Raw genomic sequence first — 27,396 nt, forward strand, 5'->3', positions numbered from 1 at the left:
TCCGTTTGTGAAAATCATCCGGGTGGAACCCCAAGTCAGGAGAAACGATCGTTCCGGGTTTCACAGTGCGCATGCCCAGTAGCAACCAGCAAGAATGGAGGACGTTAGCCGCTGAAGGTTTAACAATAAAATCACCCTGGCTTACTAAATAAAGTAAGTTTTTGATATCGTCACGGTTTTTAAATTCATTGTGATGTTGTAGAAAGGAACTCTGCTCTATTAAACCAACCAGCACATGAGGTTAATGGACACTGTTGGACAGGACCCTCTCAACGGCCAGTCGAAAAGAAAAACATTGAAAAATTTTGTGGAAAATCAAAATACTTTTTTATAATAAGAACGGTTTGTTTCCAGTAGCTGTAAACTAAATAGTTGTGCTTTGGAACGACACATAAAAAATCGATTTAAAGTACGTAAATGTTTTCGAAAGAGTTGATGCAATGAACTGAAATGTTGTAAACGTCACTGTAGTAACGTTAGTTTGTCACATGTTGATGTTTTTCGTTATTATTAATTTAAGAGACATATATGAGTCTGTTACATTTCAGCGAAATTGGGACTAAGACTTCTTGACCACCTTCAACTGTCAAAATTAATTTAAGACCCGCGGAAAAACTTTTACTTTGCATGACAGTATACTTACAATGAACTGAACTGTATATATATATATATATATATATATATATATATGTGTATATATATATATGTGTGTGTGTGTGTGTGTGTGTGTGTGTACTTGTTTTTGCTACATTGTGGGGACCAAATGTCCCCACAAGGATAGTAAAACCTGAAATTTTTGACATTGCGTTAAAAAATTATTAAAAATAGTAAATGACATTTATCTGAAGGTGTAACGATGCGAACGTGTTTTCTGTAAGGGTTGGGTTAGGGGATAGACAATATCGTTTAGTCAGTATAAAAACTCTAGAAGTCTATGGAAAGTCCCCACAATTCACAAAAACAAACGTGTGTGTGTGTGTATATATATATATATATATATATATATATATATATATATATATATATATATGCTTTTTTCTCCATCCTAATGTATTTATATATAATTTATATATATTTTCTATGTATGTTTTCCCCTCTAAACAGACAAACATGATACGCAGGTCGAGAATCAGTGTTCGGCCCAATGTAAAGCCCACAGGCCGAGCTCAGACACCCTCGCAAAATGCGTCTGTAGATAATGTTCAGCTTCCCCCAGCTTCTGCTGACTTAGCTCCGTCTGAGGGGTCAGAGGTCACGGCTGAGAAGTTAAAGACTGACCCACCTATAGCAGCTTTGGAGCAGACCAATGAGGACACGTCTCAGAACAGTTGCCCTAGTGACCAGTTGGAGACTAGTAAACATGGAGAGTGAGTCTGACACCTTTAATTTAATAAACTTCAATTATATTTAATTAATATTTAATAAAGAGTAATTTTGTATATTTATTATTTAGAATCATGCAATTGGAATAAAGACATCTTTTTAAAATATTTTTACTATTTAAAATAACTGTTTTCTATTTGAATACATTTTAAAATGTTTTTATTCCTGTGAAAATTCAAAGCTGAATTTTTAGCATCATTACTCCAGTCGCATGATTCTTTGGAAATCATTCTAATATTCTGATTTGCTGCCCAAAAAAACATTTATTATTATTATTATTATTATGTTGGAAACAGCTGAGTAAAAAAAAACCTGGATCAAGATTTTGAATGGTTTAGTGTATAATGTTACAAAAGCTTTTTATTTCAGATAAATGCTGATATTTGGATCTTTCTTTTTATCAGAGAATTCTGAAAAAATGTACTCAACTGTTTTAAGTATTAATAATAATAATAATAATAATAATAAATGTTTCTTGAACAGCAAATCAGCATATTAGAATGTGACACTGAAGACTGAAGTAATGCTGCTGAAAATGCAGCTTTGATCACAGGAATAAATTAAAATTTTAAAATATATTCAAATAGAAAACAGTTATTATAATTGTAAAAAAAAAATTGAATTTTACTGTTTTTGCTGTACTTTGAATCAAATAAATGCAGCCTTGGTGAGCAGAACTTTTGATTGGTAGTGTATAATATGTAACATATATATTTCATATTATAAGTTTATATATTATGTTTTACATATGTATAAAGTTTTTTAATTGGTCTATTGTTTTGAAAAACAAAAGAAACAAAATGCCTGTTTTATTACTGATTCTTTGCTTCACAATAGGGATGCAGCATCTAAAAGTTCTGATGCCCAGGATTCAACAAGCACCTCTGCAACTTCTGGCCCTCAAAGGAGGAAACGCTTCACAGCTCTGCCCAACCTGGCCAAACCACGAGCCTCTGCCAAGACTTCTAAATCCCCATCCAAGTCCCTTGTAAAACCAGTAACACCCAGTGAACCTGAAACCTCAACCCCCACTGAAGAGTCTTCCCATCAAATACCTGAGCCTGTCAACAACCCCAGGCTTCCTGGAAGACGGAGACCTTCTGGAGGAGGCAGACAGGCCAAAGTTCAGCCTATCCCTACAGCCCCACTACAGAATGACCGAGAGACAGAGCCGCAAGAGGACGGGGCATCAGAGGACACTCTTGTGCCATTGACTGTCCAGCAAGGGGAGTCCAAACATCCCCATACAAATTCTCAACCTGATACCATTTTGGTTCATGAAAAGTCTCCTGTGGTGGGAGATGTGGTTGTACAACAGGAGAGTGATTCTGGATCGCCTCTGGGCCAAAGCCAATTGGATCTGTTAAGAGAAAGACTTAATAAACTTAAGACGCCATCAAAGATTCTCAACTCCTTGAAATCTCTAAACGACCCAGCAGACATGGTCAGGTTAGCACAGGCAAGGAAACTTCGGGAGCTTCTTAAAAAAGAAATGAACAAACAAAAGGTGTGTATGTGTTTTATATTAGTGTTGTCTGTCGTGTAAAGAGAGAGAAGAGAAAAAAAAAATATATATATATATGTATATGTATATAATGTATATATATGCAAAAGCCTGTAAGTGCCATTTGAAATTTTCTTTTAAAATGAGCATTTTTAACAGGCTCCTATATTTATGTTGAATTATTTCATAGAACAGGATCTATACATTGTCATTAGAGTAAAACTCTTTACATATGTATGTGTATATGCATGTATATATGTGTGTATATATATATATATATATATATATATATATATATATATACATACATACATACATGTCCTAACACTGGCAACTAGTTTCAAAATCTGTGTAAAATTGTACAATTTTAAAACATTGTAAAATTCTATACTGTCACTTTTGATCAGTTTTAAAACTTTCAATTTTAATGGTAAACAAAAGTATGAATAATAATAATAATAAAATATATACAAATTATAAAACATGAATAATAATAAAATATAGAAAATCACAGGCTTGCTTTGTTGCATAATAGCTTTTGTGCAGTTTATGCAACATCTAGTCATGTTTTAAGTATATTTTTAATATTTATCCTGTATTATATGTATAGATTTTATATATAAACACTATTCTTGGTATAGATTAATTTTAGTCCCTGGTTAAATAGGATTTTTTTTAATTGAATCACAGTTTAATCAGTGCTGTTTGATCCTGAAATATGTTGGGACACTTTATGTGGAATTTGTAAGTGAATTATTTCAATGCTTTTAATATGCTATCCTAACCCCTCCACTGATGCTTAAATCTAGGAAGACAAGAAGAAACCCAAAATGGGAATCAGAGAACGCAAGGCACCTAAAGATCACACCAAAATGACCATGCGAGAGCTGATCTATTACCTCCCTGTTTCCAACCCAATGAAGTATGTGCTGTTTTTAATTCCTCTGTGTGTTTTAGAAGTGCATGTAAACGGGAATGTTGATATTGAATTTGTGATGCATGTAACAAGGTGTGCAGGGATTACCACTACTTTCTAGTTCCCAATGCATTGATTTATATCAAACCCTGTCTTGTTTTTCTATACAGATCTTTCACAGAAGAAGAGCAGAAGGCATCAGAGACAGTAATAGATGATGCTTCTACACCAACGTAAGCCTGATCACTCTGTATATCACCTGATAGAACATATATATACTGAGACGCAGGTTTTGATCTGGATGACATATTGCAAAGGCAGTGTTTTCAAATTGATGCAGCTGAATAGAACTAAATATTTTACTAAAAAGACTCTTGTTTCTCTTCAGGTCTTCTAAGAGTCCAGCTGCTCCACCAGTCCAGGAGACGGTGGTAGAAGATGCTGGTCATGAGGAAGATGAGGAGAGAATGGAAGAAACCCAGCCAGAAGAGGAGGAGCCTCTTCTAGTGCCTAGGGTGAAGGTGGCGGAGGATGGCTCTCTGATTATCGACGAGGAGAGGTCAGCGACCCTAAGAAATGAAGTCTAGAACCTAGAGAATTTATTTTAGAAGACGTGAAGGGGAATTTCTTATGTTAAACAGCTGTTTTTTGTGTGTGTGGGTGTGTAGTTTAACAGTCCAGGTGTCGAGGACAAAAGGACCCAATCCGGCAGAAGACAGAGATCCTATATTTGAACGTGGCTCTACCACCACCTACTCCAGCTTTAGGAAGGGCACCTACACCAAACCCTGGTCCAATGGCGGTTAGAAGCCAGTCAAAATGCACGTCTTAATCCCAAGTGTGTTGTACATTTTATTTATATAAGTTTTTTTCTGACTGTTCCAGAGACTGAAATGTTTTACTTGGCCATCAGCATGGTGGGGACAGACTTCTCCATGATTGGTCAGCTGTTTCCACACCGAGCTCGGATGGAGATTAAGGTGGTCACAAAATCATTGATATAGTAGTTAATTGCACCATCTACACTATTGTTCAAAAGTTTGGAGATCAAAAATACAGTAAAAAAAACTGTGAAATATTTTTACAATTTAAAATAACTGTTTTCTATTTTAATAAATGTTAGAATGTAATTTATTCCTGTAATGCAAAACTGAATTTTCAGCATCATTACTTCAGTCCTCAGTGTCACATGATCCTTCAGAAATCATTGTAATATGCTGATTTGATGGTGTAAAATGCAAGCTCACCTTATTACCATCTTCTCTTATTCCTCCAGAACAAGTTCAAGAAAGAGGAGAGAAATAACTCATGGAGAATAGATAAAGCTTTCAGTAAGTGACCTCTAACTTCTGAAAATGAAATTGGCTCCTAATTAATTTATGTATTAAGACACTTGGTTGAAAATGAAGTAAACTGAGGTACGTTTTTAGAGGAGAAGCGGCGTTTGGATCTAGATTTCTTCAAAAATTTAATGGAGCAGATCCTAAAGAACGAGGAAAAAAAGAAAAGCAAAAACAAAGAGCTTGTCAAGTTGGCTAAAGCGCAGAGGAGAGTCCAAAGGAAAGTGAGAGGTCAGTTTTTTTTGACTTTCAGTCTGTCCATCTGTTTATGATTCAGTTTTTTCGACTGAATTAAGTTCTTATGCACACTTTATTTTCTGATGCAGCAGCTAAAAGAAGGGAAATGGACTCCTCAACAGATTCTGAGAGTGATGTGGTGGCTGGAGAAAAGGAGAATGAGGACCTCTCAAATGATGGAGGAAGTGATACCACTCCAAAGAAACGCAGAAGAAAAGGGGTGAATACAGAAGAAGAGAGGAGAGTCACGAATGGAGAGGGTATGCTTTAAGAAGAAAAATGTTGTTGTCCTGTAAAAGTCCAGATGAACTGAAAATCACAGCCTATGCTTAGTGAAGATTTACTGTATTTTGTGTTAATACTATTCACTTTTTAATTTTTTAAATATTAAACATGATTTTAATATATTTCATTAATGTTTTTAGCTGCAATAGATGAACCTGAGGGCTGTGAAAATCTTCCTTCTGATGGCCAGTCACAAGATGACAGGTAAGAAATAACCAAAATATATTGCTGAAAGGTTACAGATATTTCACATTATTCAATTTTAAGGTGCATTTGCATGCACACCACCATTCAAAAGTTTGGGGTCAGTTAGATAATAAAATTTTAATATATTTTAAAATGGCATTTAGTCTTGTGATGGCAAAGTTGAATTTTCATCAGTCATTACTCTAGTTTTCAGTGTCACATAATCCTTCAGAAATCATTCTAATATGCTGATACTTAATAAAATAATACTTATTTTATACTTAATAAAAATTATTATTATTACTAGTGTTAAACACAGTTGTGCTGCTTACGTTTTTTTTTTTTTTTTTTTTTTGTGGAAACCATGATTAAATTTCATTCATGATTTTTTTAATGAATAGAAAGTTAAAAAAAACAACAACTGCATTTAAAATATATATTTTTTTTGCCCAATAAGAGTATTCATTTATTTAAAAAAATTCTTACTGACCCCAAGCTTTTGAACAGTAGTGTAATTTGTGGACTACTACTACTAATAATAAATGTATTATTTATTTTTAAATTATATTTATTATTTATAATTTATTTATAATGTTATAAGACCATTTGAGGGCTGAAAATGAAACTTTGGTCCCACTTTATTTTAAGGTCCAATTCTCGATATTAACAAATCATTATCTATGACCTTTGCCTCAAAAAAACCTTCTAATTTGCTTTTTATTAATAGTTTAATAGGTATTGGGTAGGATTATGGATGTAGAATATGGTCATGCAGAAAATGTGCTTTATAAGTAAGTACTAATAAACAGAAAATATGTTAATAGGCATGCTAATAAGCAACTGGTTAATAGTTAGATTTGGTCCCTATCCACCTTATTTTTCCCATAAGAGTGGGCGTAGCCATTTGTAAATTTAATGTGTCATCTGCATCCAGCTATTTTTAGCTGTACAAAACAGCTTGTTTTGCTGCTTGATATTGCAAACTGGTGTGTCTTGCCATATTATTTTAATGTATTATCTTTATTATAAACACAATGGTTTGTAGTGCAAACAGTTTTACTATTTACTGCACTTCATTATTCTTTTTGTTATTTCCCTATGGTGGCTTATGAACTGGACGTCTCACGCATTACCAGAAAACAGCTTACTTCCACATTGAAAAATAATGTGGATACTAAAGTGTTACCAAAAAATTTTCTAGCAGATACAAGAGTCCTGCTATTAAACCGGCTCAGCTGAAGGGTCGACCCCAGAGACCGATCCCGAACCTCAGCCGCAAATGGGGGAACAGGCGTCCAATGCCCAAAACCAATGTCCAAGAGGACGGGACCTCAGCCGGGGAGGAGAATAAAATGGACAAGTCCCCCAAGGTGACGTTTTCAGCTGTTTGATGCAATAGTTTTATGTGTGTTGTATATTACTGCATAAAGTCAGTAATACACTAATGTGTAATTTTTATAGAGAAGAGCCTGTTTAATTTGATAAAAATTGTATAATTTGCTTTTTTTAGGTGCCTTCACCCTCTATAAAAGAGAAGAAGCGGTCTACAGTTCTTCTTGAATTGGAAGATTTAGAGGAAGAACCTGACCTGACCGCTGTACAAGAACAGATATTCAATAAACCAACCAGGTGAGTGTAAGAATCATTAGACAATTTTAATGTCCATTTAGGGATAGTTATTATATATTTTTATAGCATTTTTATTAGCTTTTATATTTTGAGTTTTTACATTTTTGTTTCAGTTTTAGTTGTTGTAATTTTAGTACTTCAACTTATTTTCAACATATTTTTTCTATTATAATTTCTGTTCAGGTCAGGAAGGATCCCTAAGCTCTCTCAGCATGTGATTCAGGCTGCGGCAGAGGAAGAGGAAGATGAGGATGAGCTCTCTGATCTTCCAGTGTCTTCCAAAGTTCGTGGTCAGGCCATCAAGGCACCCGGCCGGAGATCTAAATTAAAACCAGGTCCCAGATTGAAACAGGGAATGCCTAGGAGGGGGAAATCTAGGCTGGTGACCTTACTGGCTTCTGGAACTGAAGATGATGAGGAGGAGGGGGAAGAAGAGGAAGCGGAAGAATGTGCCCTAAGCCAGGAAGACTTTCCTTCAAATCCTGAAGAGGAAAACCAGGCGTTTGTGCCAAGGAGTTTACGCCCTGTACTGTCTGTTAATTCAGAGGTGGTAGAAACCATGGAAGAGGTATGTTTATGTATTATCATAAGACAGAGGACCCTAGTAGGACCACCGTCATCACATGTTATTGCCATCAGTGCCAATAATCTCCCCTGCTTGAGCCTAATTTTTTCTTCTTTTATTGCATACATTTTATTGTTATGGTTAGATTTCATTGAAACATATTCTACGCCAGGTGTTTTCATATAATAATAAATTATATATTACATTCTTGTACTTGCGTTGAATATGTTTCTGGCCAAAGTGATGTTGAGTTTTGTTTCGCCATTTTTTTCATATTCATTTCTGCATGTCATGTCATAAAATTACAACCTTCCTAGCTTTCATTGTCCCTTCCTCTTTTGTTACTCATTCCCATTGGCTCCCAGCTGGACATTTCTGTGAATGAGTCTGATATCCTGGGCACATCCCAGAATGCTTTGTGTCATGAGTTGTCATGTGAGCAGGCCACGGTGCCTGCTGGTCCTGTCCCTTGTGAAAACCATTTGGACCTGCTTGTTGTAAGTCTCCCCACCATCATTTCTGTCCCTTGTCATGTCTGACACTTTCTCTGTTTACTCATTGGTAAATTGGTACGTGTTGTGGTGTCCATCATAAATGCACGTACAATGCAGTGAAATTCAATCTAGTTTCTTCACTTTGCAATTGGAATGTTTTTGTAGTGTTTGATGAGATGGTAATAATTTGCGTCTGGTTTGTTTTGAAGGACGTCATTGAGTTCCTTGACCCAGACCACATGGAGGGTAAGTGAAACTTTCTCAAGCTTGCAAACATGGAAATACAAATGATCTGATGAACTGAAAGAACTGCCACATGAATTATTGTTTGGATTAACCATGCATTTACAGTTGAAGTCAAAAGTTTACATACACCTTGCAGAACCTGCAAAATGTTAATTATTTTAATAAAATAAAAGGGATCATACAAAATGCATGTTATTTTTATTTAGTACTGACCTGAATAAGATCTTTCACATAAAAGATGTATACATATAGTCCACAAGAAAAAATAATACAGAATAAAATATTCAGAAAAATGACATAAACTTGTTTCCTAATACTGTGTTGTTACCTGAATGATCCACAGCTTTTTGTTTTGTTTAATAATAGTTGTTAATGAGTCCCTTGTTTGTCCTGAACAGTTAAACTGCCTGCTGTTCTTCAAAAAAATCCTTCAGGTTCCACAAATTTCTTTGGTTTTCCAGCATTTTTATGTATTTGAACACTTTCCAACAATGACTGTATGGTTTTGAGATCCATCTTTTCACTCTGAGGACAACTGAGGGACTCATATGCAACTATTACAGAAGGTTCAAATGCTCACTGATGCTTCAGAAGAAAAAAAAAAAGATGCATTAAGAGGGGGGGTGAAAACTTTTTGGGTAAATTTTACCTTATTTTGTGTTCTGGGAAACATGTAAGTACCTTCTTTAGCTTCTGTAGGGCAGTACTAAATGAAAAATGTGATATTTAGGCAATATAAGAAAAATTTACACATCTTCATTCTGTTCAAAAGTTTTCACCCCCTGATCTTAATGCTTTGTTTTGTTTTTTTCCTCATGAAGCATCAGTGAGCGTTTGAACATTCTGTAATAGTTGCATATGAATCCCTCAGTTGTCCTCAGTGTGAAAAGATGGATCTCAAAATCATACAGTCATGCTGGAAAAAGTTCAAATACACACAAATGCTGAAAAACCAAAGAATTTGTGGTACCTTAAGGATTTTTCTAAATATAAGAATACTTATATTATGTTCTCATTGAAAATTTTAAGAGTATTGTTTAATTTATATTTTGCTTATGTCACCCACCCCTACCTGCAATACAAGTATTTTACCCAAAAGCTTTAAAATTCTGGTAGTTATTTTTTTATATACATTTTTCTTTCAGTATGTAAAGAGATCAACAATGAAGCCGCCCATACTCTTCTGACTATTGGAAACTCAGCTCAGATGATCCAGACATCAGAAATGCCCTCTACAAGTAAGAATAACTTCATAATTCAACCTTATTATTTGGTTCAATTCAAATTGATTTCCTTCAAATCAAATTTGAAATCTTCATTAGATGATTGATCTTTTTCAGGTGAAAATGATATTGTTGAACAGTCAAGCATTGTACATGAAGAGGTCGTCCATGAGGAAGTTATCACAGAAACGCCCATCTTGTCCGGTCCTTCTATAAGCTGCGAGTCAGAGACGAAAGGTGACGTTGAACTTAAAACCTGTGAAACTCATATTCCAGAACCTTCGACTGAAGAAACCTCCACCCAGAATGAGGAACCTATCAAATCAAAGACAACTGAAGCACATCCTGCTCCCATTCAACCTGAGACACAGGTTCCACCAAGCAAAAGAGGTCGATTCTCCAAACCCAAACCCAATATTGGTCAAGGTCTGAGAACCAGACAAGTTCTGCAACAGCAAATCTGTCCAGAACTTGTCACAGTTTCCGCAGAACAGGATAAAAATTCAACACAACCCATGCAAGAACACTCTGTTCCTGTAGATCACCTGCCAGACTCCTCTACTATCCACCCTGAGGTACTACAGCTGAATACATCATCTGAAAGAACAGAAGACAGTCCCAAAGTCATTCCTGAAAGAGTGACTAAAGAAGATAATGGATCTGTCTCATCTCTAAAGAGAAAGAATGATGATATAATCATAGATGAAAATAAAAAAGAACAAGAAGAGGCAAGATCAGAACCACAGCTTACTAAAAGGTATTAAGAGTGATGTATATGGCCCGTTTATTTATTTATGTTCATTGATACTGTTAATCAATGTTTTCATTTATCTTTTTTTTTAATTTATTTGAATGACCTTTTTTCTATTAATAAATACAATTTAAATAGGATGGATAGAATTGTTTGCACATTATCATGGTTAATTGAATGTTTAAAAACGCTCCCAGTGGCAATGGTCTAGATCCATAATGTGAGACTGATATATGTTTATTCATATTTGTCTAAAATGTCTGTATGTTGTGTTTTAGTGCAAGCGATTCTCAGAGCACATCAGATGAGACCTCTAAACTTGTCAGGAGGTACCGTGGACCCAAACCTAAACCAAACCTGACACAGATATCCAGACGCACAGAGACACAACACAGCACAACATCAACCACAATAGGTATGACAATACAAAAAAACTCGAGCCACTATTATCTGTCTGTTTTGTTTATATTTTGCATACATGTGTATACATATATATATATATATACTACCATTTTTAAGTAATTGTAATTTTTTAAATAATTATAATAAATATATATTTATTTTATATACATTTATTTTTATAAAAAAAGTGGAACTTTTATTAAAATCAAGTTCAATTTACTTCATATTTACTTAAAAAAAATTCTATTTCAGTTTTATTATGTAACATATATTCTAATAATTCAGAAAAAAATATCTTTTATGTTTGCATATGTTTCCTTGCAGTATTAAATGAGAAGCTGCCTGCTGCTGAGTCTTCCATAACCACTTTCACTAAAAGTCCTGAAGAGGGTGCTGTAGTTACCACAGAACCTGATGTATCTGAAAGTACAGCTCAACAAGAGGTGGCATCGTGTGTTGAATCGTCAGAAGTAAGATTAGTTAATTAAATTTGTGTTTAATTATATTTTTTACCCTTGACAGGTAGAATTATTACAATAAGGACACCGGAATAACAAATATCATGTGTTATGTCTCTGTAATTTAGACAGTTGAAGATGTCACCACAGTTGTTTCTAAAAACAAGTCCAGACAGAAAACTACGGTCACGTTGAATGAGAACAATGGAACCGTTCCTGAGGAAGTTTGTGAAGACAGCACTGTGAAACATCCTGGATGTGTATCAAAAAACACATCTGCTGAGCCCACGCCTGAGGAACCTGTGTTTATACTGTCTCTCACAGAAATCCCACCCACTTTAGATGAGGGGGTGGGTTTTAGGACAGAGCGCCTCCCACCTGCAGCAGCATCTGAATCACATTCTCATGGTCAAAGGTACACTTTGCTTTAAACAGTTATCTGATGCCATAAAACACTCAGAGAGCAAAATAAACATTAGGAGGATGTTAATAGAATTGTCTTTGTTTCTCATGGTTGAGAATTTGTTAGCCAAATAAATGTGGATTTAAAGGGATAGTTAACTCAAAAATGAAAATTTTGATGAAATCCAAGAGCTTTCTGACCCTGCATAGACAGCAATGCAACTGACATGTTCAAGGCCCAGAAATGTAGTAAGGACATTGGTAAAATAGTCCATATGACATCAGTGATTCAACCGTAATTGTATGAATTACTAAGAATCTTTTTTGTGCGCAAGAAAGTAATGACAAAGTTTTCATTTTTGGGTGAACTCTCTTTAAGTCTAAACCATCTGCAGATGTTTCCATGTTCTGCCTGTTGTTTGATTATTTTTTTCCATTCCTCTTCATTTCAGTGCTAGTGAGAGCAGGGAGGTATCTCACCTTCTGATCACAGATGCTTTAATTCCTGTGTCAGAGGATGAGGAAAAGAAGAGTGAACAGAGGGTTGTGGACAAATCAGCGAAAGGAGAAGTGAAACGCAAGGCACCAGCCTCCACATCTCAAGGGGTAAAACATGCATCTTGACTTTATAAGGATTAGTTCACTGCTGAATTAAAATTTCCTGCTCATTTACTCATCCCCATGTCATCCAAGATGTTCATGTCTGTCTTTCTTCAGTCGAAAAGAATTTAAGGTTTTTGAGGAAAACATTCCAGGATTTTCCCCAATTTAGTGGACTTTAATAGGAGCTAACAGGTTGAAGGTCCAAATTGCAGTTTCAGTGGAGCTTAGTATTTGCTTATTTAGTAAAACGAGCTGTCAATTTCTAATAAAAATAAAATGTATATACTTTTTTAACCACAAATGCTCGTCTTGCACTAGCTTGACTTCAGTCATTACATAGTCACTTTGGAAAGTTCACGCGTGGCTTGTTCTTCATCTGTGTACTTTGGTTCAAAAAGGTAGGGTAGGGTAGAAAAACCCCATTTCATTTTCTCCTCCAACTTCAAAATCATCGACATCATTGTTTTACCTTTTTTGTAAAGGGCGTTTAACTTTCTTTGCTTTGTAAACACTCAGTACTTCTGTCTATGTCGCGTGTCAAGTTGTGGAAGCAGAGCTAGTGCAAGACGAGCATTTGTGGTTAAAAAGTATATTAATTTTTATTTTTTTAGAAAATGACCAATCATTTCGCTACATAAAACCCTTATTTCTCATCTGGGGTCAGTTAGAGCCCTTTGAAGCTACAATGAAACTGCATTTTGGACCTTCAACCCATTGGCTCCCATTGAAGTCCACTATATGGAGAAAATCCTGGAATGTTTTCCTCAAAAACCTCAATTTCTTTTCAACTGAAGAAAAAAAGATATAACATCTTGGATGACATAGCGATGACTAAATTAACAGGAAATTTTAATTCTGGTGTGAACTAATCCTTTAAGCAGTATAAATGCTTGATAAATGTTAAAGGACAAGTCCACTTCCAGAACAAAAATTTACCCCTCACCCCTTTGTTATCCAAAATGTTCATCTCTTTTTTCTTCAGCCGTAAAGAAATTTTTTGAGTTTTTTCATTAAAAAATTACAATTTAAATACCTTTTAATCTCAAACGCTCAAGTTGTTCTCCCTGAACTCTGTATTCTGGTTCAAGAGAGTTAGGGTATGTTGAAAAACTCTGATCGTATTTTCTCCCTCAACTTCAAAAATCATTTCAAAATCATTCTACATCGCTGCAGAAGTTCTGACCCAGTCTGTGCAAAGTGAACATGCAAAGAAGATCAAACACTCTTAACAAAAAAGGTAAAACAGCGATATAGGACGATTTTGAAGTTGGGGGAGAACATGAGATGGGAGTTTTCTGACATACCCTAACTGTCACGAACCGGAACAAAAACAGTTCAGGCAGAGTAAGACAAGACGAGCATTTGACATTAAAAAGTATATAAATTGTATTATTCTTTTTTAATATGTGACTAATATCGAGGCCATTTCCTTCCTAGAGTACCAAAGATGAGAGTCAGGCAGAACATCATGGTGAGAAAATTTTCAACACATCATTATACTTTAAAAATGATGACAGATTTAACATCTGTTCATAGATTGCACTGCCTTATAATACAATTTTGTGATGTGTTAGTAGTGGAAGGATTGGAAAGCCTTGTGGCTGAAGGGACTGATGATGAGAAGGAACATCTGGAAAAGAAAAGAAAACTACCTGAGAAAACCAGGAGAGGTAAGGGAGCGTTTAAAAAAATATGTGGTCGTGAAGATATTATGTTTTTTAAAAGACGTTTCTTCTGCTCACCAAGCCTGCATGTATTTGATCCAACGTACAGCAAAAACAGTAACATTTTGAAATATTTTTACTATTTAAACTGTTTTCCATTTGAATATATTTTAAAATATAATTTATTTCTGTGATGCAAAACTGTCACATGATCCATATTTACTGCTCAAGAAACATTTCTGATTATTATTAATGTTGAAGACAGTTGTGCTGTCTGTGTGTAAACCATCATACATTTTATTTCAGGATTCTTTGATGAATTGAAGTTCAGAAGAACAGCATTTACATGTCTTTCATTTAATTAAGACAATTAATTTAATTTCTTCTGTGTGTAGCAAAGCTGCAAGTTAAACCCATCCCCGTTTCACGGAGAAATGCTCCAGCTGTTGATGCTAAAGAGGACACAGCAGCGCTCTCTTTAAAACATACTACCTCATTACCCATTTCAACACAAGAGACGAGATCAGTGCAAGAGCAAACTGTGCCTGCTGTCATTTCATCAACGGACGACTCAGTATCAACCAGCAATAAGACTCATTCACCTGTCCCTGAAGAGTCTGTCCAGGAGGGTCCCTCCCATGGCATCATGGGAGGAGTGGGCACCTCTGGCAAAGAGACAAATGAGTTATCTAGTGGATCAGACTCGCAAGGTGTCAGCCAAATAACGCCTGTTGCCACAAGTGGGCCGCTTACAAGGTGAGTGGCTCTAAATTTTCCATCTAAAGCAAAATGTAAATACCAAAGGCTGCTAAAATGGCTTAATATCAGCAAATTTGATGATGCTGAGCTAAAAATATCAATAAAAACTCTCCATTGCAGTGTATTGGTATTAGCTTTGATTTGATCCCTAACAAACCTGCTCTAGATATTTATAACTCTTTATTCATTCGGTCTTTTTCTATAGACCTGGCAGACGACCCAAAGGCTTCCTGTCGTTCATTTCTTCTAAAAGTACACAAGGACCCTCAGCAGCTCCTCGAGGGGCTAAACCAGGCCCCCAAAAACCAACAGTCAACACCTCACGTCCTGAGAGAAAACGGATAGCTGGTCCTGTAACCACTGCAGGAGACCCTAGTGTAAAGCGGCCCTCACCGACCCCGGCTTCCACCACTGCATCTGTCATCGAGGTATCATACGCTCAGATATTTCAATACATTTATGACCTCATTGTGTATTTGTATTAATAAAACTGGATTGGATCTGTCTTTACTCAGCAGAACTCAGATGAAGAACCTACAAGTGTCTCCAAGTACTTTTTCAGTGACATCTTTACTGAAGTTGATGAATTAGAAGACATGGATTAAGGCCAAAGGCTGGAATAATAAACTAACTAAACAGTCAGAAATACAGTTTGACATTATTTAGGTGTATAGGTGTGTTGATATGTAAAGTTTTTAACCAGGATACTTTTACCAAGAAGAACCACAACTGAAGAGAGCAAAAACGTACCTCAGTAACTCAACATAATGTTTCATGTTATTATATTTTAATTTAAGGATAAATAAGTATTAATTCACTTTTCATTTTTGATACAGTTGAACTCCTTGTGATGTAAAGTTGTATTACAATTCATGTTTGATCTGAGCCTAACTGAATTTTTTTTTCATTTCTCTTACATCACTTGCTATTGTTTTTTTTTTAGAAAATGACTTTTTGTTTATTTTTTGAAAGTGACTTTTCTTTGTGTATAATTTATTTCTGAGAGCAGCTTTGAAACAAACCTCCATTTTAAACAAGCACTGTCCTGTTTTCAGCTCCATGCTGTCTGCGTGTATCGGATTTTAGCATTTCTCCACATTATTTGTAGCATTTTTATATTCAGCTTTTAGTCATCAAGCCTAACCTTTGTTCAGTTTTATGCTGTTCATATTTGCTTTTCATGTTTACACATGTTCTCAAGCAAATGTTTAACTTGTATATCTTTGTAAATATGTTAATAAAAACTTTACAGTATGTTGTAAAGGTTGAATTTCAAACAGTTTTCCATTTGTCTGAGTATATGAGACATCATTTATTTTTAGAAATTACAAAGTTAATTATTAGAGTAATATAATAATATGTAATGTTTCTGTACACTACCAGTCAAAAGTTTTTGACTAGTAAGATTTTTAATGTTTCTTAAAGACGTCTCTTCTGCTCACCAAGCCTGCATTTATTTATCCAAAGTACAGCAAAAGCAGTAATATTGTTAAATATTTTTAACTGATTTCTATTTGAATATATTTTAAATTTAATTTATTCCTGTGATCAAAGCTAAGTTTTCAGCATCATTACCCCAATCTTCAGTGTCACGTGATCTTTCAGAAATCAATCTATGCTGATTTGCTGTTCAAGAAACATTTGTAGAATTATTATCAATATTTAAAACAGTATTTTTTTCAGGATTCTTTGATGAATAGAAATATCCAGATATCAAAATGTATCTGAAATAAAAAGCTTTTGTAACACACTATACCATTCAAAAGCTTGGAGTCAGTATAATTTTATAAGAAATTATAGAAATTAATACTTTTATTTAGCAAGGAAGCTTTAAACTGATCAAAAGTGATGATAAAGACGTTTATAGTGTCACAAAAGATTTCTAGTTCAGATAAATGCTGTTCTTCTGAACTTTCTATTCATCAAAGAAACCTAGAAAAATTCTACTCATCTGTTTTCAGAATAATAATAATGTTTTTTGAGCAGCAAATCAGAATATTAACATGATTTCTGAAGGATCATGTGATTGGAGTAATGATGCTGAAAATTCAGCTTTGAAATCACAGAAATAAATTACATTTTAAAATATATTAAAATAGAAAAAAGTTATTTTAAATAGTAAAAATATTTTTATTAATTTGTATTAAGTACGTTTTTGCTGTACTTTGGATCAAACAAATGCAGACTTGGTGAGCGGAAGAGACTTTAAAAGCATTAAAAAATCTTTAAAACCTTTTAAAAGCTAGTGTAATAACTTATTTTAGCCACCTTGTGTGGATAAGTGTATGAGTAGCCTGCTTTAATTTCACAGAAATATGAAAACAAACAAACAAAAAATATAATAGAACATTCGAACTTTGTATTTTAAAAACAACGTCCAATAAAGTTTATTTGCTGTTGAACCGCAGCTCGTTTACGTCATTAACACACGATGTCCGTTACTTTTCTCAACGCGGGTAAGAATAAACCAATCACGGTCGTCTGTGTTTACAGCGTGAGGATTTCAAAAACGCTTTTATAGAGATTACTGGTGCGTATTTCGATTTGTAGATTTCAGCAGTTAATACTCAGATTTAACAGAATCAAATGATAATTGGTTTTAGTTTGCAAATGTTTCCAACAAGCCCAAAAAAGTCTGAAATTTTGGTGCGTCTCAATGGAAGATTCGTTTTTTGAGCCGTCAAACGACCCCTGGCGGAATTAAACCTTCCGTGTCGCTGGAAAACATAACAAAAGTTATTTTTCCTAAATCACAATAATGGTGGCGCTGTTTCAGTGAGTGTTCAAAACTTCAAGCGCCACCCCTACCACGGGAACTGGGAAAAACACACCCTATTTATCCATAGTTGTTGCAACATGTCCAGTAGGATTTTTTACTAATGGCGCCTTTAAGATATATATCTAAGCATTTGGGACGGGATTTATGTTTATTTTAAATCACTAACCGCTTAGTTAATGCAAGTTAACCTACAGCAGTCATGTTCTGCAGAAACCAAACTTCCAGAGCCACTGTGGCCCGTGGATCCGCGATGGAGATGGAGGTGAAGAGAGGCCGATTCCGCCTAAGCGTACTGGAGGATTCCGCACAGGTGAGCAGTCACAGCACCACACCTGCGCAGGCGCAGATCCACCACAAACCCATGACAACACTACTGAAAAGCTACATGTTGTTGCTCAGATGTTGCACATTCATATCCCAGGAAGCAGAATGGAGTTAATTCTTAGTTATAGTTTGTATATATGTGAACTGTGCCTGTTATTTACGTATAGTAGAAGTATAACAGGAATACGAATGGCCGAAGTTTCCATTAAGATAAGATATGAGTCGAGTGTCTGTTGAATTGTGCTCTTAAGTTTGGATTTATTGTCTTATTATGTAATAATCTATTGCATGAAGTCACCTCCGATTGCATTACGTTCATGCTGTGTAAAATAAGTCATGTATGACATACTAAATTATTCTCTAGTATACTTTTATTTGCAAAACTCTTCTCTCATTTGTATGTTTTTATTTCTCCAAAGTACTGTGTAGACAAAAGGCAAATAATCCTTAATAACTGAGCACTAAAATTTTGTTCTTGTTTTCTTGACATTATACATACCATCTATTATGACTAGACAATGACACTGACAGTTTTTTTAGTGCAGTTTTTCAGGGTAGGATTTTAGACTTCTGAGAATTAACCGTCTTAATGTGTCAGAAACAGACAAAAGCCTGTTTGATATCGTTCTGACATAGACATGACCCTGCAGGAGTTTCAAGTCAATACACAATGCTCGCTGTCATCAGAGCAGACAGGCATTGAGCAAGCGCCAACATGCTTTAACATACTATTAGTATAAAGGACTAATAGTTTAAGAGCAAATGCATGCGTCCTGTTCTTTGGAAGCGTGCCGAGATCAATCTTCAGTGAGTGCTTTTGTTTGATTGAGCATTTATAGGGATTGTTCACCATTGAATTAGGACCGCACTGCTCCAAAATGACAGAAAGTATCATAAAACAGTCAATTATTAACTTACGCAGTATTTCAGGCTTTTTAAAACAGTAAAAAAGATGACATTGTTCTATTTAGTCCAATCTTTTTAATGCATCAAATGATGACAGAATGATTTTCCTTAAATGCACATTGGGCGATTTTCTTTTAAATGCAAAATTGTGCATCTTAAATCACACTGTTGGAAACACTTAACTTTGAGTCAAGAAGTTTCATATTTAAACATAAACGATTCATTGTTCCCAAATCAAAAGCCACTAACATTGCATGAAGATAACAATCAGGGCCAGTTTATAATAGATTTTTGTGTCTGTTTGGGCATTTTACTACTGCTTTCAACTTTCTGAAATAGTTTTCATCCTGCAGTACACTTGTATTGTACTCATGAACCCTAAGCATTATCAGCGTTATCAGTTTGTCGTCCATATCAGCTCTTAATGTTCACATTATCTAATTGTTTTGTTAGATTCTTTGACACATATTCAGTTGCAGCTAGAGGTCAGTGTAAATTGAGAATTACGATGGAAAATTCCTTTCATTTATTTGATTTTTTTTCTAAGTAATCCATTTGCGTCTGCTGGAAAACTCTTCGATTTCTTATTATTTATTAACATTGGTAAGCGCTTATTTGTGTTAATCTTCAAACGTACACTTAGATTGCTCTCTCTTACATAACTGTGGTTCTTTACATCACAGTTGAGAGGATGTGAACAGATTAAAGGGGTATTTTACTGACTGACTGACTATAAGCCAACAATAAACGGTGAATGAATTCAGAAATAGAACAAACAGAGGGTTTTGTTGTAGTGCCGTTTAGCTCTTTGTGTTCGACTTTGTTTCTTTTGCTGGCTGAATGTTTTCAGAGCTTTCCTCTGCTTTTGCATAGTTTTTGGTTGTGTGTGTCCAGACGTGAGTTGTGGTTTGTGTGAATGCAAATATCTTGGCACAATGGGATGAATCTCCAAAGAATTCACATTTTTAGTAGACTAGCAGTGTTGTTTTGGTAGTATTTATATACTATTATAGTATTTATTAATATTTTGAACTAGGTTTTCTATTTATATTTTCAGTTTTAATTTTAGTTTAAGCTTTAGTAATTTTATTATTTGGTTGTTATTTTTAGTAGTAGTTTTTAAATATTTAATTCATTTTTATTTAAGTTTTAGTAATTTTAGTACTTAAGCTTATATTATTTTAATTTTTTAATTTTAAAAAATTACTTTGTTCATCTAATATTTTCAGTTATAGTTTTAGTTAATACAGCACTGCTATAAAGACAATAATAAAGAAAATTTTAACAATATTATTTATAGTCAAATTGTCAGCTTATTAAAGGAGAACTCCACTTCTAGAACAACAATTTACAGATAATGTACTCACCCCCTTGTCATCCAAGATGTTTATGTCTTTCTTTCTTCATTAAAAAGTATATAAATTGTATTATTTTTTGAAAATAACCGATCGTTACGCTAGATAAGACCCTTCTTCCCTGGCTGGGATCGTTTACAACTGCATTTGGGGTCGTTTGAAGCTGCATTTAAACTGCATTTTGGAAGTTCAAACTCTGGGCACCATATCAGTCCATTATATGGAGAAAAATCCTGAAATGTTTTCTTCAAAAAACATAATTTCTTTACGACTGAAGAAAGAAAGACATGAACATCTTGGATGACAAGGGGGTGAGTACATTATCTGTAAATTGTTGTTCTGGAAGTGGACTTCTTCTTTAAAAGGCAACTAACAAATTTCATTTTTGCACAAATCCACAATTCAAGTCAGCAGGGCATGTGACAAAATACGTCTTATGCTAATCTATGCAAACGGCTTAAATGAACTTAAATGGAACAAAAGACATGCTTTTGGGATTCAGGGCTTATTCTGTGTGTTTTTGACAATAAGGTCATATGATGTGGGTCATGAACAAACTCTAAGTCTTTGACCACTGTTTCTTTGTCTTTCTGCAGGACTGTGAGGTTCAGAAACGGATCGAGAGGGAGGTGAGGATCAGAGAAGGGGCCTGTAAGCTTTTAGCTGCATGTTCTCAGAGAGATCAGGCTCTGGAAGCTTCCAAGACTCTCCTCACATCCAACAGCCGCATACTGGCCCTCATGACCCAGCTGCAGCGCATGAAGGAAGCCCAGGCCATGCAGAAAGCAGGACGGAGGTATATCATACAGTCACTGGTTTGGGTTATAGATGTATATAATGAGTTGTACTGAATAGATGAAATAAATAGCAACTCAGTGTCTTCTTAAACAAGACTTTCTCAACTCACAAATGGTTTCCATAGTTTGGCATTGTTATGGTCTGTTTTCACCATGGGATTAAAAACATAATAAAATTGGGAAAATAAATGATTTCGAGATATAAACGTACAATTCTGACTTTTTTCTTGCAATTCTAAGTTTACATCTCACAATTTTAAGTTTATATCTCACAATTCTCTTTTTCTTAGAATTCTAAGTTTACGTCTCACAATTTAAAGCTTATATCTCACTTATGTCTCACAATTCTAATTATTTTTTTCAGAATTCTAAGTTTACATCTCACCATTTTAAGTTTATATCTCACAGTTCTCTTTTTCTTAGAATTCTAAGTTTACATCTCAATTTAAAGCTTATATCTCACTTATATCCCAAAATTCTGATTCTTTTTCTCAGAATTCTAAGTTTAAATCTCACAATTTTAAGTTTATATCTCACAATTCTGCCTCATTTTCTTAGAATTCTAAGTTTACATCTCAATTTAAAGCTTATATCTTACAGTTCTGCCTCATTTTCTTAGAATTCTAAGTTTACTTCTCACAATTTAAAGCTTAAATGTCACTTATATCTCACAATTCTGATTCCTTTTCTCAGAATTCGCAGAAGTGTGCATCTCAACATTTTAAGTTTATATTTTACAGTTTGGACTCCTTTTCACAGAATTCTAAGTTTACTCCTTACAGTTTAAAGCTTATATCTCACAGTTCTGACTCTTTTTCTCAGAATTCTGTTTTTTTTCTATGAATTCTGAGTTTATTTCCCCAATTCTGTTTTTGGTTCTATCATTGAATAAAAAATAAAAAAGGTAATTGCAACTTTTATCTCACAATTTTGACTTTTCCTCAGAATTGGAAGTTTATGTCTTGTAATCTTGTAATTAACATATTGCTATTCTGACTTTATCTTTCTCAGAATTGTGAGTTTGTGATCTAGCAATTATGACTTTATATCACACAATCTTGACTTCATATCTTTTAGACAACGAAAGTGTAAAAAAAAAATAGTACACACATGTATCATGAAAAAGTGACATTTTACATATAAATAAAAAATTAAACAGTAAATATAAATAATAAACTAACGGTAAAGAATATTGAAGGTATAACATAATTATGATGCCTAAGAGCCGCTAATCCCTTTATTGAATATTTTTAGGTCATCTGATGGTGGGCCTGCTGATGAGCGATTACCTTGTACTGGAAAAGTAGCCATTTCAAGTAAGGTTACACACACACACACACACACAGAAAAATGCAACAATTTACTGTATTACTATATTACTATATTACTATGCTATATCTTATCTATTTGCTTTGTTATTGTTCTTATTTTTGCATTTGCTTGATTTATCTTCAGATATTCGCATTCCTCTCATGTGGAAAGACTCTGAGTATTTTAAAAACAAAGGAGGTGAGTTTGACTAATCTATATGCCCACGAAATCAGTCAGTTTTCTTCTCATGTTCTTCTTTTCTGTTTCTTCAGAGCTGCACCAGTGTGCCGTGTTCTGTTTACTGCAGATTGGGACAGAGATTCACGATACAGATCTCGTAATAGTGGACAGGACGCTCACAGACATCTGTTTTGATGAACCAGTGATATTGTAAGATACTCTATATTTACTTTCTTATATCCCTCTGAAATTCAGAGACAAAAAAAGAAATGGTCGTCTCCAAAATGATCTTTATTACTCATTTTTAAACTTTTTATTTCTTCAAAAATGTCCTCTAAAATATTTGATTTTTATGATCTAGATCTCATCGTGTCATATTCGCTAGTTATAGTGGGTGATTAGTTTGGTTGGTAGATTTAGTCATTGTCTGACTGAAAAAAAGAAGTTATTAAAAAAAAAAAGGTAAAAATTTAATTTGATTTATTTTGGTAAATATACAATACCATGCAAAAGTTTGGGATCACTAGGGTATGGTTTTGAAAGAAATTAATACTTTTATCAAAGGACAAGTCCGCTTCCAGAACAACAATTCACATATAATGTACTCACCCCCTTGTCATCCAAGATTTTCATGTCTTTTTTTCTTCAGTCGTAAAGAAATTATGTTTTTTGAGGAAAACATTTCAGGATTTTTCTCCATATAATGGACTGATATGGTGCCCCAAGTTTGAACTTTCATAGTGCATTTTAAATGCAGCTTCTAATCATCCCAAATGCGGTTCCCAGCCGAGGAAGAAGGGTCTTATCTAGCTAAACGATCGGTTATTTTCATAATAATTATACAATTTATATACTTTTTAATGTCAAACGCTCGTCTTGTCTTTCTCTCGCTGAAGCTGTGTATTCTGGCTCAAGCTGGCATTAAAAAGATCAAAAGTTTTTTTAGCAAAAAAGAAATGTATCAAAAAATGACGTTTTCTCATGCTGAGAGATGAGTAAGTGTGTGAGAAAATATTATATATGGTGTTAAAAAAAAAAAAAAAAATGACACACTGGATGAGAACAGTTCCTATTCTTTATTTTTATTTGAGCTCCATAATATGATTCATAATCTCTTGCCGTTTACTGTTTTAAGCAGGACAGCATTTAACAAATTTACTTAGAAAAAAAGTTTTAATATTTTTATTGTGTGATAACCATTTTAAAAAAAGCAATAAGGTACTCGAGGAGTGCTGCATTGTGAAAAAGTCTTGGCTGAAGTGGTCCTGTTCACGTCTAACAACACCCTTCAACCATGACTTATTTATAATACAGCACAGCCACTGTATGATTTATTTCAGAAACATTTAAAAAAAATCTTACAACCCCATACTTTTGAATGGTAGTGTTTACATTTTAAATATTTTATTTTTAAAAGCTCTGTAACTAATCTAAACTTTTCAAGTCCAATTTTTTTCAAGTCCAGTTTCCATTTATTCTGTCTTCATAGCACTGACGTGCCTCCAGGCTTTGACCTGCGGGTGGAGCTCTACAGCTGCTGTGTGGAGGAAGAATTCAGCATGGGCTTCTCCACTCGGAGGCTGAGCCGGCTGGGAAGTGGCTCCAGTAAGAAGTTCATGGCAACTTTAGAGATAGCAGCTTCTTGCGGTTCTCACAGCAGCGGAACCGGATCGGGAGGGAGTTCACCAGGAGGAGAATCACCGGTTCTGCTGCCTGCTCTGTCTGTACGGTGAGGAGGCGGTATATATGTCATAACATACAGTATATATGATTCCACATACCAAGCGTTGTACAAACAAATACATAACACTGGAAGGTTATTAAATGTTGAAGCAGTCTCACACTTGCCGAAACCACTTCACAAACAGAAACAAATGCATCCATAGTGATTGTCACTGCAGACAGACACACCTTGACTGTTTATTTTCTTAACATATTGACATGTCTGAGAAAAAGATAGAAAAGGCACAGGAGAGAAAATTAAGAAGATTGATGGTGGAAGATGCCAAAACCAATAACATATTTTTAGGGTGAATCTCATGACGCCTGTCAAAAACATATGTGGGTCATTTTTCATATTTCAGGGGGTTTTTTTATTTTTGAGAATTATATTGTCATCATGTTCATGAGAATAAAGCACCACTTAAAATAATTTATCTTTTTTATTCTTATTATTTAATTATTTTAATTGCAAAGCAATTATACATCATTATAGTTTTATTTATTTTACTGCCTGTATTGTTGCCAATTTTAATAATAATAATAATAGCAACATATCTATCGAGAGAGGATAGTTATCACTATTACATGACAGGATCATTACTGACCCTAAAATGAATTACAAACTCAAAAATAAAACATCTGAACCCATTAAGAATTTGGGTGGACAGATGTGCCTAACTCATGAAAATAAAGTGAAAAAAATCTTAATGGTACAAAAATCTAGCACCTTTTTTTTTTTTGCAGAATATACTGTTTACGGAAAATTCTTGTCTTTGTTTCTTAGTTTTTGAATTTTGGGATGAAGTATGAGCTGAGCATGTTTTGTTGTTTCACTTTATTAAAACTGCACCAGTCTTGTTTGATTCTATTTTTTTGTGTGTATTTGAACTAAAAAAAGTATCAGTGTCAGTTCTAAATGTTCTAAAAGCAGTTTAATCTGAAAACAACTGATTTTTAATTTTTTTTTAAAGAATTCTCTTCTGCTCACCAAGCCTGCATTTATTTGATCCAAAATCCAGCAAAAGCAGTAATATTGTAAAATATTTTTACTATTTAAAATAACTGTTTTCTGTTTTAATATATTTTAAAATGTAATTTATTCCTGTGATCAAAGCTGAATTTTCAGCACCATTACTCCAGTCTTCAGTGTCACATGATCCTAATAATTCTAATGCTGATTTGCTGTTCAAGAAATATTTTTAAGTATTATTATCAATATTTAAAACAGTACATTTTGTCAGGAGTCTTTATATGAATAGGAAGATTCAAAGATCAGCATTTATCAGTATAATTCTTCTTTTCGTTGATGTTTGGGAAAGAAATTATAGAAAGTAATACTTTAATTTAGTAAGTATGCTTTAAATTGATCAAAAGTGATGATAAAGACATTTATAATGTTACAAAAGATTTCTATTTCAGATAATTAAAAGTTGTTCTTCTGAACTTTCCATTCATCAAAGAAACCTGAAAAAATTCTGCTCATCTGTTTTCAACATAATAATAATAATGAATGTTTTCTGAGCAGTAAATTAAATTATTAGAATAATTTCTGAAGGATCGTATGACTGGAGTAATGATGCTAAAAATTCAGCTTTGAAATCAAAGGAATAAATGACATTTTAAAATACATTCAAATAGAAAAAAGTTATTTTAAATAGTACAAATATTTCAAAATGTGACTGTTTTTGCTGTACTTTAGATCAAGTGATCAAAAATGTTTGCTCACAGAGGTCCTCAATTTTACCTTTTGTCCTCAGGGGCCCTAAATATCACCTCCTGGCCCACACATCTCTGTCCCTGTGCCACATACAGAACTCTTTCCGAACACATGACCTGACAATATCAGACACGGGTAAGAAAACTCTTTATTCAGCACTTTTTAATGAACTTTTTAAACAAAGGCTATTATATGTGAATTTGTGTTTACATATTGAGTCCAAAAGTCTGAGAAAATAAAAATGAGAATTCAAATTAAATTTTAAATCACACCTTTTCATTATGGAAATGAACAATTTTAAAGAATTGTTTACTCAGACCGCACTCACTGTATCTCTATGCATGTGATAGGATGTTTGTTCGTAACTGTGTACATCTGTATTTTAGAGGACTCCTCGTTCTGGTTGCCGCTCTACGGTAGTTTGTGCTGTCAGCTCGTGGCCCAGCCTCTCTGCATGACTCAAGTTGTTAAGTGCGGAAAATTTAAAATTCGGGTTTGTAAAAACAACATATTATTGTAATTAAAAATAAATAATCAATATTTGACAAAACCTTATTCAGCAGCCTTTCACATATTTTTGTACCCAAGTCAGAGACCAATCCTGAGGACTGGAAAGATGTCTACGGTGTCCTGAGTGGGTCAGATTTAAAATGTTACCAGCAGCAAGACAATACAGACTCTTTAGAAACACCACTGTTCACTATTCCCATTAACAAGGTAAGAAGTATTAATACACTTCTCTCACGGAACAATTGTAGTTGCATCTTGTAGTCAACAGAGGGCCAAGTTGTTTATATCCCAGTGATTTGTGTTGTGTTGTGTTATGTGACTTGTTCCAGTGAGAGCATAGGTAATGTGCTGCACATGTTTTTAAATCCAGTGTTACAGCATACTCGGTTTTGGAAGGTGTTTACTACATTGACCCCGGTTGTAATTGTTGTTTACACCTAATCTCGAAACTGTACGTTTGCATACTTGCTTTAGGACACCCGTGTGCGTGCCACAGAGAGAGATCCAGCTCTACATACTCACAGTATCACCATATCAAACCAGTGTGGCGTTGAGACCGCATACACAATTCTCACGTACGCATCTGAAGACACACATAACTGGATGGAGGCCTTCTGGCAGCATTTCTATGACATGAGTGAGTACCAGAGTTCCCAGAATGCACAAGAGAAAAAATCACATTAGCAGTATCATAATCTATCTGTCTATCTATCTATGTATCTATCTATCTATCTCTCTATCGCAGTTC

At 34.4% G+C, this 27,396-nt stretch overlaps 2 protein-coding genes across 7 annotated transcripts in view; both read left to right on the plus strand.

The window, feature by feature from the left end:
- Window positions 1-12: 12 nt before the first annotated feature.
- zgc:162472 (uncharacterized protein LOC553495 homolog) lies at window positions 13-16,324 on the plus strand. Of its 5 annotated transcripts, none has more exons than XM_051093999.1 (28): window positions 13-153; window positions 1,105-1,367; window positions 2,221-2,890; window positions 3,697-3,809; window positions 3,974-4,036; window positions 4,192-4,362; window positions 4,472-4,605; window positions 4,689-4,783; window positions 5,080-5,134; window positions 5,234-5,374; window positions 5,470-5,640; window positions 5,806-5,869; window positions 7,053-7,221; window positions 7,362-7,480; window positions 7,664-8,048; window positions 8,411-8,542; window positions 8,749-8,785; window positions 9,931-10,023; window positions 10,126-10,765; window positions 11,038-11,174; window positions 11,486-11,631; window positions 11,748-12,034; window positions 12,474-12,627; window positions 14,062-14,095; window positions 14,199-14,294; window positions 14,684-15,044; window positions 15,253-15,475; window positions 15,563-16,324. In XM_051093999.1, the coding sequence occupies exons 2-28, from the start codon at window positions 1,111-1,113 to the stop codon at window positions 15,650-15,652; spliced, it is 5,037 nt and encodes a 1,678-aa protein (XP_050949956.1). In that variant the 5' UTR covers window positions 13-153; window positions 1,105-1,110; the 3' UTR covers window positions 15,653-16,324. The 5 variants fall into 5 exon arrangements, with proteins under 5 accessions (XP_050949956.1, XP_050949960.1, XP_050949958.1 ...); XM_051094003.1 differs by having other exon boundaries at window positions 15,566-16,324; XM_051094001.1 differs by having other exon boundaries at window positions 14,202-14,294.
- Window positions 16,325-17,854: 1,530 nt separating this feature from the next.
- The window catches only part of rtknb (rhotekin b), a 31,616-nt gene continuing 22,074 nt past the window's right edge, over window positions 17,855-27,396 (plus strand). For both annotated transcript variants that reach the window (XM_051094011.1, XM_051094012.1), the window contains exons 1-10: window positions 17,855-18,136; window positions 21,008-21,207; window positions 22,463-22,524; window positions 22,664-22,717; window positions 22,792-22,909; window positions 24,189-24,428; window positions 26,179-26,273; window positions 26,525-26,631; window positions 26,727-26,855; window positions 27,123-27,285. In XM_051094011.1, coding sequence (XP_050949968.1) covers window positions 18,026-18,136; window positions 21,008-21,207; window positions 22,463-22,524; window positions 22,664-22,717; window positions 22,792-22,909; window positions 24,189-24,428; window positions 26,179-26,273; window positions 26,525-26,631; window positions 26,727-26,855; window positions 27,123-27,285 — 1,279 coding nt within the window. In that variant the 5' untranslated portion in view covers window positions 17,855-18,025. The remainder of the gene's footprint in view (window positions 18,137-21,007; window positions 21,208-22,462; window positions 22,525-22,663; window positions 22,718-22,791; window positions 22,910-24,188; window positions 24,429-26,178; window positions 26,274-26,524; window positions 26,632-26,726; window positions 26,856-27,122; window positions 27,286-27,396) is intronic.

Source organism: Labeo rohita, chromosome 21 (assembly GCF_022985175.1).
Source record: "Labeo rohita strain BAU-BD-2019 chromosome 21, IGBB_LRoh.1.0, whole genome shotgun sequence".
Classification (NCBI taxonomy): domain Eukaryota; kingdom Metazoa; phylum Chordata; class Actinopteri; order Cypriniformes; family Cyprinidae; genus Labeo; species Labeo rohita.

Bases quoted from the DNA above. Each gene is read 5' to 3' on its own strand.
- zgc:162472 (XM_051093999.1), top strand. From the start codon at position 1,111: ATGATACGCAGGTCGAGAATCAGTGTTCGGCCCAATGTAAAGCCCACA. The intron at 4,606-4,688 runs GTTAGAAGCCAG...TGACTGTTCCAG, and splicing joins CAAACCCTGGTCCAATGGCG to AGACTGAAATGTTTTACTTG. The intron at 8,049-8,410 runs GTATGTTTATGT...ATTGGCTCCCAG, and splicing joins TGGTAGAAACCATGGAAGAG to CTGGACATTTCTGTGAATGA.